Consider the following 14,708-nt stretch of genomic DNA (forward strand, 5'->3'; position numbering starts at 1 on the left):
TGTGATCTAGTATCATTTCATATCAGCACGTCAAAACTTGAAAGTAATATGCTATAAGGTAAATTGATCCTTGTCCTTCAAATGGGGTCTGTTATTGATTAAGTCTGAGTTTCTCAGGGGGTGACAGTAAGAGGGAGGACATATTCTTGCTGCTTTAGATCTGCAGAAATATCCTTGCCACACTGCATGAAACAGGAACACGTATCACACAAGGCTAATTGTGAATATAAATCAAACACATTTTCCTTGTAATTTCCAAGCAACAGCCTCTTGGCTTCACCATGTTCTTGCTGTTTACTGAAGTCCTCATGGCTTACAGTCATATTGCAGATAGTAAGAAGATAACAGGGAGTTTATAGACCCACCAACACAAAACTAATGCCTCATTCTTCCAGGCAAGCCTGAATTATTTGAAATATCTGGATAACCACCAAGCAAAACTTCACTTTTATCATTAAAAAAATGATCTTTCTCTTGATGTATACAGCAGTCCTGAAACCACCCCAGACAAGAGAAAAGGACTATGCCTCATTGCTACCTCCTTTCCCAAAGAGAAAAATAGACCTGAAACATCTATAATCAGTGTGGGATTAGGAAAATTTACTGTACTAAACAATTAAACAATCAAAATACCTAGCAAGTAGAAATAATAGCTGAAGAGAAGCTATGTGATGATCAAGATACATGTGCAGGAGTAACAGCAGGTAAAACTCTGAAGAAACCTGTGGGTTTGTTTTACTCAGGGCTTTGTTGCTCCTTAGATACCAATCCTGGAACAAAATCCATAGTAGAGAAAAATAATTTTTAGATCTCCATATGTCTAGCTTTTGCTCTTCTTGGCAGAATGGAAATAAAAAATCAGCATCGTGTGAATGTTTTATAACCAGATGCATGTTAAGGGTGTCCAATACTGAGTTTTGTGTGTTGAGTTGTTTGTTTTATTGACAGTCCCTTAAAACCACCAATGACACAACAGTAACACAGTAGAAAGTCAAAATAGCCATGGAGAGTTCAGTAGAATTTAATGGGTAGAACAATTTAAAAAGATAGCAGGAGATCTACATAAATCAATTTTAGATATCATTTTGAGTATGTGGGTGAGATGATTTACTGATCTGTGGAAAAAAACAGAGTATTTTAACAGGTTGCCTGGAACAAAATTAGAATTTTATCTAGAAGTACAGTCATGCAGAACCACGACAGATGACCATCTTGATTATCCTAAAATCACTGCTCAATTATAACACAACTTACATTATCTAACGTGAAAACCAGTTGAATTAGTAAAATATTTGTTGAGAAATCTTCACACACAAAACCAACTATTTATTGACTCTCCCATTCAGTAAATCTCCAAGAGTGCTAAAAAAGGAAATGCCAACAAGGGGAAACACACTCACCCTAAAGAAAATACTGCTTTAGTTTGTGATACAGTTTGTGTTTCATGACAGAAATACAAAACTGATCTGTGCACCCTCAACTGGAAATGCTGAGCACCCCCTTCCTCCTGCTGCACACCAACAGCCACCACAGAACAAAGCTACAAGATCTCATATATGACATGGTGTCTATGAGCTACATGGAGTTTCATTATTGGCTTAACTGGTAGATATCCAACCCTGATGGAACTGGAACTTCAAACTTCAAAAGGACAAAAATACCATTAACTGTATCAATAATCTGCTCCCCATTGAAAGGGGATATTCATATTACTCATGGAAATGTCTGTGGCTAAGATAAGGAAAGACAAAAATACGTCAAATTGGGGAAGGGAAGCAATTTCCTTTTTCCATACTATAAACTGGTGTTTCTTTTAGGATGAACACTGTTTTCTATTGTAACTGAAATGCTGTGTATGGAGGAATAATCACAATTTAATCAAGTCTCTTCTTACATTCTCTGTAAGGAGTCTTCCAAGAAATAAGTGCAATTAAGCCAGCAAGAACTTAGAAATTGCATGACATGACAGAAGAGAAAAAGGGCTAAAAAGGCCTAAAAAGGGGAAAACAAGGTATCTGAGAAGGTTTTTAGAATTCATATTGTCTGAAATTATTTGATAGCTCAGTGCAACAAATACAGAATCAAAATTAAAAAAAAAATCAGATCACTGACCTGGAAAGGGCTGAACAGCCCTCAGGCCACATCAGCTGTTCTGAACCATCCCTGCTACTCCTAACAAACTACTTCTGCTTATTGGATGGATATTTTGTCTAAAACTTACCAACCTGCATCCTACCATGCCAGATCTGGAGGCACTGGATGCTTGATGTCACCATGCTCTAGGTTTATTTTACTGACTGAAGAAGAGGAAGATTTTTTTTTTCCACCTTGCCCCGTGTCTCCTGAAAACTCTAATAGTTAATTCTCCAACTCTTAGACAAATCCAAGGATTTCAAATAATTCCTATAGCAATTCTCAATTCCACTTGATAATCCAGGGAGCCCTCAGCTCTCTTTTGCATGAATAACATAATTAGTGTGGAGAGGTGTCAATCATAGCCCATCTGCTGACTGCAACAGAAATTCTCACCTCATCCAGGTGTTGATTTGAACCACTGTTCTTACCAACTGGAGCATGTTTTGTCTCACCTCCTGCTTAACATCTCAAACTTAAGCACTGCAAGAGTCAGGCAGAGTTGCAGTCAGTTTGATAATCACCTCTGGGTGTAAATATATGCAAGGGATGTGAGCATAAGTATGGCTGGGGTAATTCAGACCTTGGACTGCATATAGAACCAACATCTTATCATTTTAATTCTTATAGATAGCTGGGAGAATGACCCATTTTCTCAGCAGCAGCAAAGACAAAGCTGCTGTAAGGCTATGAAGATGATTTAAGAGTCTGTATCAGTTTAGAGAGAGAAAAATTCTGCCAGTTCAGACAGTTGTAAAATTGCCACTTTATGGCTGTGTCTGCTTGGACTCTACCAAATCTAAGAAGCCACGATACCTATATTGCTATATCCAATGTTTAGCTTACATTACCTTGTCTCTGCAATCTAATCTAATGCTTAACATCACAGCCCTTCAATAATGAGACTCCATAGCAATTAAAACCAAATAAAACCAGTTACTTTCAAATGTTACTGAAGCTCAGTAGCGATTTGTCAGAGAATAAAGACTCAGAATGAAAGATAAAATGTCCTTTCAACTTTTGATCCACCAAGAACCCATCTATCCAGTTTTCTGCCCCTCTCAAGACAGTGGTGCTTTAAAATTATGCCAGCATCCTTACAAATGTCTTGATTGCAAGAAAATAAGCAGATAGCAGCATAATTAAAGACAGCAATCTACTCTTTGCAATTGTCTAGTCATTGAGAGAACCAGATTCATTGAGGCACAGCAATTGTGAAATTGGGTAGAGTGTAACTCCAGAAGATATTCAATTAATTACTGGAAGTATCATACAAATCAGACCTGTTAAGCACACAGAAATTACTAGGAGCTAGCAAGGCATGTCGAGATAAAAGTAAATCCTCCTCGGTACTTCCCTCCCTCTCTTTTGGTTTTGTTTTCTCTTTCTATATATATTTACATCAGAAATCAGGTTTTGTTCTTGCTCTCTCTGCTGCATTTCCAAGGAGATCAGCTTTGGTTGAAGCAGAAAGCCTGGAAGGCCCCTTACCTCCTGCCCGGACGGGTGGTCCGCAGAGCAGCACGACTCCCTGGCCCTCCCGCACCGACACCGCGCTCCTCATCTTCACCCGCGAGCTCTCAGGGTCTGCTTGGGAGAGAAAGGTGAGCTGGGTGTTAGGAAACAGCAAAGGTTAAATATGTAGGAGCTTCAGGTTCTCAAACCCTCACACCAGATGTCATAGCAGGCCGGTCACTGATTCTTCCAAATTTAGAGAAAATTAAAAGGCTCTGATGAAAACAGCACCAAGATCCTACCAAGCCCCTCTGACCACCCATAAAATAATGCTAATAACAGAGCTGTTCAGAAGATGGATACGTATCTCTCCAAGCAGAAGAGAAACCCCTCGACCATCTCCTGGGGCAGAATCCCTTGTACCATGGCCAAGCTCTGCTGAAGACAAGCACTTTGTGCCTGGGCGCATTGACCCGGGGCTCTGCTCTGCCTGCCTTCAGGTCTTCTGGGACCTTTTTAAGCTGTGTAAGAGTGGAAACATGCTACAGGCTATCTAAAAATGCAAAATTGCAGAGCAGCAGTATTTTATCATAAATTTAAATTGCCTTTTCCTCTAACTGGTGATTCAAGATCCAAAGGACAGCCTCATTAAACCCTTGAATTGAGCTCGATAGAACATTCAAAACAAACTAAGGTTGAGGTTCTACACTAAGAAAGATTTTTCCATGAATAAACAATGTATTTTCCCCATGATAAAACCAAACAGAAGGCAATTTTTAAAAAAAAAAACACATTTGTTTATAAACTTGTAAAGGATACTAGCACGTAGTCTGTAAAATAAGGCTTATTATGTAACCAAACATAATAGGTACTGTTGTTCAACTCACTACTGTCTCCCAAAATATTGTATTTTTTGGTACCAAGCAACAGCTGTTAGTCAGAACATTGAGCAAAAGCAATGAGAATTTCTGTGCTTTATTTAAAAAATAAACCCACCACATTTAATGCCACGATAAGGTACCTTGTTCCTGCACACAAAGCTCATAAGAAAATTCCTTACAAGGGCTGTTTTCAGCTTTCCAACTGAATTTCCCTGCAGGGACATCTCAGGGCCTATGTTGGCATGCACAGATTAAGTTTGGGTCCTTCTGCTGGACACACTGTAGTCAAACACCACCACACACAAACTGGTTTCAGTGGGAGCTCAAAAGAGGGTGCTCTGCCATGCAGTTCAGGCCTTTTAAGCAGCTTTCTCTTCCCTCCATAACAATACAGATTCATGAGCCACCCCCCAGTCATGAAAGGAAGAACCAAGAGCTGACAGCACACCAGAGGACAAGCTGTAGTCTATATTAAGGTGAAAACAGCTACACAATTTCGATTTACATAGAAAATTTAGTCCAAATTTTGCCCTCTTACATCACAACCACCGTGAGCCGTAAATCTTATGCAACAGAGAAGTTCTGTAATTAAAATTAAATGGTTTATCTCTGCGTTCCAAGCACATACATTCAGTTATTGCAAATATAAACCTTCAGAAACTTGGTTCTCTTTGTGCTGACATGACACCAGCAGGATGGGATTGGGCTGGAAACATCATGGGAAGGGACACGACCTGGGGGACACGCTGAGGCTTTTGGAAGAGCTCGTCCTCCTCATCCAGCAGGGACACAGGACAGCTCTGCAGTTCCATCTGCTGCAAGGAGGTTCTGCAGAAGTTATCACTCTCTGATTGCAGATGAGGACTGCTCTCACAGGGGAACAGGTTTTTGGGAAATAAGGAGCAATGCAAAACCCACCAGCAAGTGAGGAACACGAGCTATACCACAAAGAATCATTTTGCACTAATTACCAGGAAGTTCTCCATCTTACCTTGTAGAGTGGTTTAAGTACCAGACTAATCACACAGCTGCAGAAATATCATCACTTAATTCATCTATATACTTATATATTCTCTTTACACATTGTCTGCTGCCACTTTGAAAATAATTAAAAATCACTGTGCAAATAGTAATAGAGTTCTCCACAAATCTGAATCTCTGACCTTGGAAAGTACTCTCTGTTTATGTACAAGATTGTGGTCTGATTTTGGGGCATCTCTGCAGCATTTTCAGAGTATTAGAGGACGAAACCCAGTCCTGTTTGGTGGACTATCAGGACTGACTGAGCTGGGGTTGGTTTTGGTTTTGTTTGGGATTTTTTTTTCATTTTTCTTTTTTTTTTTGCTTTGGGTTTGGTGGGTTTTGTTGCTGGATTTTGTTTGCTGTTTTGTTTTTTATAAAGCCAGTATCTTAACAGCAATAACACTATGGAGAAGTGCTGTATCTTCTAACAAAATTTGCTCTTACATGAAATCATTGGGAAAGAACATTAAGTTCTCAGAAAACTGACAGGGTAAATAAAATACTGTAAAAGGTGGGCAAATAATGGAAAAGAGTGTTTACTTTTACAGATCGATTTGTATCTCTGGAATCAGAGGCTCTTACCCTGCTGAAATGTCTTAATAGATAAAATATAACTGGAAACAATGAAGATAAGAACAGGGCAGAAGATGCTTTTGAGATGCAATGATTCAGAATAGGACTCACTTTTCAGCTCCCCATGGGGTGAGAATTTCCCATTGTTTTGTATGAAAAAAAAGGGTAGAATCATACATAAATATGTCTGTGTTTTGTCTGTTGATCTGTGGGTTTTCTTAGTGACCATTAGATTTCAAAAATTTTATCTACCTGCTTGAACCAGTAAGCAAAATAAAGTATTTTAACTCTCTTGCCTACATCTTTTTACTTCTTACTTGCATTTGTTCTGATTCATTATGTCCCAGTTAACCTCCTTCCACACAAAATGCCACCAATTCCTGTAGGAAATGAGCAACATTAGTCCTAAACTCTACCAGGCAAAGTTCCTCATCATAACACTGGAAATATTTTGGTAAAAATATTACAAAAATGTGACTACACAAGGGGAAAAAAAAAAATTGTTACTTACATTCTATCTACAACTGTGTAATTTGCAAATTAAATGTTTTTATTGCCTTTTTATAGTTTGCCATATAGAAGAAAGTTTAAAACTAGCAACTGAGACTTTTCTGACTCCTGAAACAGCATTTTCTTCTCCTTTCCCCTGCTAATACATATATTTCCATTATTGCTTTAGCACCAAGTACATAAAGTTACATCAACAGAAATACACATGCCATTGCAATAAAATGGAGCAAGAAAATGTAATTCAGCTTTATTGAAAAGTCTTTTATTCTGCCCGAAAAGGAGAACAACGAAACGTGGGTTTGCACATACAAACAGCAAGGATATGAAAACTGCATATTCCACTGGGTTCTCTCCTTCCATATAATCAGCTAAGTTTTAAGACTCAAGCACATTGCTGAGAATGATTTCAAAATACAGAGCAGCAGTTACATGAGCCTCACACCCTGTAATAACTGTTTCATGCATTTGGGAACAGAACCATTTAAATGTTCACGTGACACTCATGAAAATGAAAATAAAGGGATTTGGGAATTCATTTGGGTAAGAGAATGCACTGCCTGACACATGTGTGGAAGGTAAACCAGACCTTGTTCTCCCCCGATGTCAACACATCAGAGAGAATAACAAAGTTCTCTTCACCTGCAGAACACATCCCTGCTGACAGCATTCATCCTGCTCACTGCAAGTTCCTTCTACAGTGTTTCTGGTTCCTGTGATCTTGTGGAGTCATGGAGGCAATAAGTGAACAGATCGTGCAGGATCAGATCAAATATTATACCTGTGCTTTGAAAAGACACAGACCATCACGTCAAGAAAAATCCAGAGAATTTCTGCTGGCCAAGCTGCTCCAGAGAGATGCCTCCTACCTAGCTTGGGGCAAGACTGAGTTGTATCACATTCTGCCAAGAAACTTGTGTGATGTTTCCCCCCTAGTCACACCTATCTGTACATTGGATCTTCATAACATTAGTAAAGGCTGCCAGAAATGAAAATAAATAAATAAAGTGTTGGTATGAAGTAATGCACAGGACACACTCTCTCCCTGGAGAGGAGAAGGATTCTGTTGGTTTCCAAGTCCAGTGACACCCAAGCCTCTTATTACACTTACAACAGGTGCTATTTATTGTCAATAGATGTTTATTAGCAATTCTACCATGTTTCAATAGCTGCAAAACAAGGGTTCATGCTCTACAAACATCATAGCCCCTGAAGAGCCACAAAAATATTTAGTCCATTACTTCACTAGACTCATTATTATTCAAAGCAGCAGAACTTGTTAAACAGACTTTATGTATAATTCTGTGGTAGTAGGATGTTCAAGTACCTAAATGAGTCAGACAACCAAATTCTTAACTGTTTTCTTGAATAGGTAATTCTGAAGTGGGGACTTTGCTGTCAGCACATAACGAAGGGCTAATTCACAACCCGCTCGCCCTGCTAAAAGTCACATGATTAAAAAGGAATAAAATACCAGTCTCTGAGCTCTTAAGAAAGAATAACAGCCTCAGCGTGTTGTAATAGCTATGCTGGTAATGCCAGCTTCTGGAGAGAACAGAATAAGACACATTTAGAAATAAAAACTAAACCAACAAAACCTTTCAGCACCACCTAAATCACCGAGGTGCATAAGCAAACCTTCTTCCTCACCACTCTATACCCCAAAATTGGCTCTGCCAAGGCACTTCTGTGACCATCTATTTTATACTGCTTTAGACAGATACCAGAAACAGGGTATACTTGGCATAATTTTAAGCTTCTTAAAAATTATTGGTACCTGCCCCAAAGAAATAGTTGGGATACATGCATTGCCCGCAGGCACACAGCACTTGGAAAAGGCACAACAGAGCTGCCCAGGCAGCAGGTGGGACTTTCTGCTGCCTTCCTGGGCCTCAGATCAAGCCTGGGAGAACCATGCTGGGGAGGGAGGGATGAGATTAAAAATTCTCTCTATAATCAATTATTGTTGGAGGCAGAGCAGAACAATATTAGCGGTGCTAAAGTGAACGTTACTTAAAGCACACAAAGAACTGTGGTGATTTGTCACCCAGGCTACTGGGGAACCATGTCCAGAGTTTCACTTTGGTCAGGCTGGTGTTACAGGGAAATCCTTTAATTTCACAGCAACCTCTACAAAATCTGTTAATGCTGGGCCACTGCTGAGCTCCTGTTTTATAGCATGGTGTTTATCTGTATGAAGGTAACAGCACCATGGTTACACACACACTGCAGAGTATTTTTAACCCAGTATTCCAGGAAAAGAAGCAGCTCTGACCCCATGAGTGTCCTGCACCCAGGAGCAGCAGCACTGCTCCCCAGGCTGAGACCCAGCCCTGCTGCCACCAGCCACCCCATGCCCTGGACATTTCACACCCTAAAGCTCCAGGACAGGTGATCCTGCCCAAAGGATCCTGATTCCAAAGCAGAAAGGACCTCCCATGCTCAAGGCACTTGTTATTCACTCCCCATGAACTTTATTGTGCTCCTGTCTCCATTCCTGTTACATTAACTTCATTCAGCAAAGCCCATCTGAGTCTGTGTTTTCCACCCATAGAAATGCTGCTAATAAAATGCAGAAAACTTCTATGTAGAGGAAGGAGGTGAAAGAAAAAATCCTGCAGGTAGTTTCCATTGTATGAAAAGCAGAACATCTAACGAGCAAGCCATGCAAGGGTTAAGAGTTGCAGAGAACAGCACCAACCAACACCAAAAACTTACAAAACTTCTCAATATTTCACCTCCCCTTAAATCAATTGGGGTGCAGAAAAAAAAGAAAAAAAGAAACTGGAAAGAATTAAGCTCTCCGACATCAAGCAAAGAAGAATCATTTCAAAGTCATACAACAAAACTCGTGTTGCATCAACATAAATAGGGGAAGCTCAAGAGAACTTGGCAGGGGTGCCTCAGAGTGTGGTGAACATGAGATGCCAGCCTGGAAAGACAGAGAAGAGTCTCCAGTAAGGAGGGAGGAGGAGGGATGAAACATCTTTGTGGGCTCTGTGGAACAGAAGGAAGAGCCCAGAGACTGCAGAGTAACAAAGCAGTAGAGGAACATTAATAGCATAGATGTTGAGTCAACATCTCATGAGCAAGGGTTTTTTTTTAAAAAATGCATTTAGAATAGCATTGCAACAGAAATGCATGTTTTGAGAGAGACACATTCTCCAATCAATATTTCAAAAAATACGCCTTCCAAAAATTCCTATTATCTGGCAAACAGCAGTGAACAAAAGCAATTCAAGGAATTTAAGAATTATCTCAGGAGGGAAGGATGTTTGCTCGAGCAACTTATCCTACAGCCGAGTTCTCAGGTGCAACACAGATTTTTGCCTCCCTAAAGCTTTCCTAAACCAAACTCTAAGAATATCCTGACAGTCTATAAAGCACCTCCACCACTAATCTCTCGTGACCAGAGCAGGTTTAATGCTGAAGAACATCAGGCTATTCCTGTTTTAATAAGCAGATGGCCAAATGCTTTGCCAGACCTCAGCTTAGTTACCTGAAGGTTTATTTAATAAATAAGTAGCAATGTTTCCAAGACTTCCCTCAATGAATAAATGAAAGAGAGCCATCCTACAACAGTTCTTTTCTGGAGAACAGGGAATACGCTGATGACAAAAAGATTATTTCCTCTGCTGCTGACTTCCCTCCTTTATCTTTCCAAAGATATTGCTTAAAGGAATGGACAATTCTCCCACAGATATGACAGAACATAGCTGGGTTGTCACCAGAAAGTATTGCTAGGATACGGGTAACCAAAATCTGTCATCTTCCCCATCTCACTTGGTATGGAGCACCTGGCAAAGAGCCCCACTGCTTTGATTAGGGCCATATGGACTATAACAGATGTAATGATGACAAATAACAGATAGAGCAGATGAGTAAGTGTCCCATCAACAGATGTCTTACCACAGCTGCTGCTTCATGTATAAAAATACTTGTTAGTCAGCATAAAAATCTGATATTCACAGACCTTCAAAATATTTACAATTCTCATCTCAAAATACACATCCTACCTGGGTTAAGCAAAACAATAGGAGATGCACAAGTTTATACAGAGCTGCAAACATGAGGAATGCTGCAAACTCCAACACAGCTAATGAAAACCACGGCCCCTGGAGCAATCTGTACCATCTTTATGGGGCTGCTCCAGCTCTCCAGAATGAGCCTCCAGCTTTCACAGCCTGCAGACCACCTCTCTGAGGATCAGGCTCTCCGAAGCTCTGCCACCCCAAGAGAGTGTCTTGCTGTGATTAAAACTCTGTGATTAAAACAGCGTTATCTGTTCATGTCTGTCCTTCTGCCAGCAGCTTTGCAGCCAGAAGGCACGTGCCATGGAACAAGCCACCTCCCCACCCATGAGCTACAACACTGGAGTCATTTGCCTAGCAGAGAGCAAACCTTAACCCATGACCTACCCCACCAACATCACCAGTGCCAATTTCTTTTCCAGAATCAGCTGGGTTTTACCTCTAGCTCCAGCTGCTGTTCTGTGCTTTTAACGTTAGCTGAAGAGCTAACACTAACAGATGGCTATTTTATGGTTTTATTTTAATAATTCTCTAGTATAGTTTCACAACCTAAGAGCAGAGACATTTTTTCGGGTACATTACAGCTCAACTATTTAGTGTAATAAAAGAAGTATAAAGGAACTTAGAGATGGTGACTATTTCTACATAAGTGAATTCAGCAACCCACTTGAAGTAAGCCATGGAGGAAATAGAGTGCAAGCACAGAAATGAATACTGCATTCATTTTTCACTGAATCATATTTACAAAGGAATCCAGAGGAAATTCAAACTTTTAGTTTTATTATCAAAGTTACGGGTAGATGAAAAATGCAGTGGCAGGAATAAAAGTAACACATTTTTCATGGCAGCACATTTGCCTAGTTCATGTAGAGGAAGAAGAGTTATTTTACTGTATCAACTATTCACATCACAATTTTAAGCAAGAGGTAAGTGAATTTTCACATCTGACAAATAAAATAACTCAGACTCAGTACCCTGAAGATAGCACAGGGTACTGACATTAATTGCTTCTTTGATGCTCAAATCTAACATTTCTGAAACAGGGATATAATACACTCTTCCTTGGGTGCTCCACTCCAACTGCAGCAGTATCTAGCTGAGTACAAAGATGTTGCCACAGAATAAAACAGATTCTGGATAACTGCTGCAAACATTTATGACTATAAATCTCTTGGATTACTAGCTAGGATTAGACTACATTAACTGGCTCAGAAGGACAGGAGAGATAAGAAAAATGATCTGTTTCTATCCAGGCACTGTACAGCAACACTGAAGTTGTAGTTTAATGGATGTACAGGAGAACATCAAAACAAACCAGAATATATTTTGTTCAATTTACAGTAGCCCAAAGTGTCTACAGCAGATGGTCTGTAGTTACTTTCTTTATGGACTTCAGGGAACTGGGATTCAGTGAAATGCATTTCATGCACGATGATGCATCATGTCATGATGTCATTTGCAGCTGACAAGCAAACTGGTATTTTCTGTTGCAGATAAGGCAGGAAAAAAAATGAAAGAAAAACCCTCATCATTGCACTGCTGACAGTGGGAATGTTTAAAACAATAAAGATTTGCCAGGTTCACATAAAAAACAGACATGAAAAATGTAACTTTATCTCTAGGAGACAGGAGATTGTACAGTCCAAGCAGCAGAATCATTTCTTGAATGCTGAAGATGAAAGCCAGATGATGAAGAGTTTCTCATGAAGCTGTATCTCCAACCTGTACACAAGCATGAGTTCTTAAAAAAAATTATTTAAATAAGAAGCTAAAACACATTGCATAATGTAATTCAGTATTCTTGTGCAAACATATTACTCTGTAGCCCCTAACAAAATTAAAAGAACATACCGAGGTTGCAAACTCAATTATTTGGAGTTAGAAAATGCCAGAATTAAAGTTGCATAAGCTCACAAATATTGGCCAGGAGAAAAAAACAAACCCTAAGCAGGAAGACTTCAGCACTGAAGTCTTGGATGGGAAGATACATCAGTCCCTGTTGGCTGGGGTCACACTGCAGCTGGGAAAGGCACGGAGGGACACTTGTCCTGCCAGCAGGAGAGAGGCCACCAGGAAGGTTTTGAACACGGATCCCATGGAGCAGCCTCCCAGATTGAAATCCCCAGATCCAGAGAGCTCCACCCCCAAAGCCATGGTTTCTCTGGGCATCTGGGATGCTTTAGCTTGTGATGCAGTTCCTACATGTTTCTGCCATTACTCAGACCACCTTTGTTGCTGTTCTGTCCTCTCTCAGCTTCCCTTCAGTCCTTGCTTCCCCACCAGTGTCTGCTTCCTCAACTCTTACCAACACTCAGGCTTAGCACATTCCTCAGCTTTTCTTAAAACCTCTTTATCCTCAGTCTCATAAAACTCATCCTGCCAGTCCCTCATCCCTCATTTGAGACCATGATGTTAATTGCAAGCAACTAAATTCCTCTACTCTACCCTTTTCTCTTCATCCAGATGGATTTCATAGCTTTTCCTGGGATCTGTCTCATCTTAGTAGGAATGCCAGACTCCATTAGGTGAGTGTTACAAAGAAATAGCAATAAAGAGCAAGGAATGGGAGCAATCAAGAGTTGTACTTCCATAGTAAGACTTCCCATGTAAAGGAAGACCTAGACTGGGATTTTCTTGCCTACCTCTAATGTAGCTGGGGAAGGAGATGCTGCAGTGAAGCTGGGAAACTTCAGGGAGCAGAATTTGATGGAGGTGTTTCTTAAACACCTCAAATGACTAAAAGTCAATTCAACCAAAACAGCCTAAAGTGCATCTCAAAGCCATCTGGCCTCATTTGGGAGCTGCTCAATATGGGGAGCTGCTGATTGGTACTAAAGTTTCCTGTTATGAGAGCAGCCAGGTTCTTGTCTTACCTGAAAACCTCTCCTTTCCTCAAGAGCTGCTGAATATATTTAATTAGTTTTCAAGAGTCTGAATGTTCAGTGGGAAGTGTCAAATTATTCTGTGTCTATGGCAAGGTGCAGCAAGCATGGAGTGCATGGCAGCTCTTGCTGAGCCCTGACTCCATGATCCTGACAGGATATTTAAGGAAGTTTGATGGGTGGTTGCAACTGGTTGCAACCAACACTCACAGCCAGACTTGCTGCAGCACTGCTTCTTATCTATGCTGGAATGTGTTTTCACTGTAAGAAACCTTCTTATACTTGTCCCTTCCCATCAACAGACTTGTAGCAGTCACTAAAAGGAATTATTTGGAGCAGAGGGAAGGGATAATGAAGGGGTAACCAGCACTGTGACCTGCAAGGCTAGTGCTGGCTTTGCTGCAGCCCACTCACCTGCCCATCACATTTTCACAGGAATCAATTCTTAGGTAGGACAACTAAATGTTGGAGCCAGATAAACTCAAGTTAGAATTAAAACTCCAGACAGTCCAGAAGAAGCACTAAGTTACTGCACACTGGATAAGGGTTTAACACCAGGGTTATCAAATAAAATTGTATTGTGATATATCCAGGAGATCAAAACACATCATCTGGCAGTTCCTTCTTATCTTTCATCTTAGAAAGACACGAATAACCTATGGCACAGCTTCTTTTCTCAGATCTAAAGTCCTGTAAACACTACCTTTTATCCTGCCGAAGAATCACTCAGTTCCTACACAAACACATGCTAATCAGCCTGACTGAACGACAGACAAAGTCTCCCCCCCTGCCATTAAGCCAAAATTTCCTTTGCTCTGTCACACATCTATTTCTGCCCTTCACATCCCCTATAAAATCAGAATGGCCTTTTCAGTACATGTGCCAGAGCTTCAGCCTGGTTACAAAACCTCTCTTCCAATACTAATCATTGCTCTGACCCAGATATAATAGACAGACATTTAGAGAACAAGCAGTATAATCCCCACGCAGAGACCAAAGCCCATGTTTTGGTTTGTAAAAGCAAGAACAATAAATGCTATGCAATTGAAGAGAGGGGTAAAGAGATGATAAAAATTGCTCAGGCTGAATTGGTATCTGATTCTGCATCATCTGGGGGAAGAACAGGAGACCCTTGCAAGCATGGCTCGGAATAAATTAAATTCATTACACAGAGCAATGACGTGTGATAAGAACTCACTCTAACTTGAACTACTTGGACAACT

The 14,708-nt window shown here is 40.3% G+C and overlaps 1 protein-coding gene across 1 annotated transcript in view; it reads right to left on the bottom strand.

Moving 5' to 3' along the window:
• LOC103775499 (contactin-3-like) overlaps nt 1–10,983 on the bottom strand; it is a gene marked incomplete at its 3' end in the record, with an annotated part of 49,579 nt that extends 38,596 nt beyond the window's left edge. Inside the window, exons 1-2 of the mRNA XM_008942957.1 lie at nt 10,980–10,983; nt 3,625–3,720 (exon numbers count right to left, since the gene is read on the bottom strand). Coding sequence (XP_008941205.1) covers nt 3,625–3,720; nt 10,980–10,983 — 100 coding nt within the window. The remainder of the gene's footprint in view (nt 1–3,624; nt 3,721–10,979) is intronic.
• Between the last annotated feature and the right edge of the window lie 3,725 nt (nt 10,984–14,708).

Source organism: Merops nubicus, unplaced genomic scaffold (assembly GCF_000691845.1).
Source record: "Merops nubicus isolate BGI_N331 unplaced genomic scaffold, ASM69184v1 scaffold7226, whole genome shotgun sequence".
NCBI lineage: Eukaryota > Metazoa > Chordata > Aves > Coraciiformes > Meropidae > Merops > Merops nubicus.